Below are 337 nucleotides of genomic sequence, written 5' to 3'. Positions count from 1 at the left end.
GTGAATGGGAAAACCAATAGCTAATAAAAACAAGAGAGAAAAGCAATTGAAAATAGAAAGAAAATACGATTAACACAAAGAGAAAACCGCTTACCATCCTTCCCTGTAATGAAGAGGATTATACGAATTCCTTCCACCCGGAGTGTTCTCGAACATAAGGAAAATGTTCTTCTCATGCGCCATGTTGTTCACCAGCTGAGTCCCCAAGTACACCAGGAGGCTGAGGCAGCAGCCAATGTGGAGGGACACCACCGCCTTCACCTCCAGCCACTCTGCAAGGGGGCGGGGACAGGAGAGTGAAGGTGGATGCGTGGATGAGTGATTAGTTTATGGATAT

At 46.3% G+C, this 337-nt stretch overlaps 1 protein-coding gene across 1 annotated transcript in view; it reads right to left on the bottom strand.

The window, feature by feature from the left end:
* LOC119591662 overlaps positions 1-337 on the bottom strand; it is a gene marked incomplete in the record, with an annotated part of 10,433 nt that overhangs the window by 3,076 nt on the left and 7,020 nt on the right. The window contains 1 exon segment of the mRNA XM_037940416.1: positions 95-272. Coding sequence (XP_037796344.1) covers positions 95-272 — 178 coding nt within the window.

Source organism: Penaeus monodon, chromosome 29 (assembly GCF_015228065.2).
Source record: "Penaeus monodon isolate SGIC_2016 chromosome 29, NSTDA_Pmon_1, whole genome shotgun sequence".
Taxonomy (NCBI): Eukaryota; Metazoa; Arthropoda; class Malacostraca; order Decapoda; family Penaeidae; genus Penaeus; species Penaeus monodon.
Note: the sequence above shows the minus strand (reverse complement) of the source record. Positions and strands in the feature narration are given on the sequence as shown.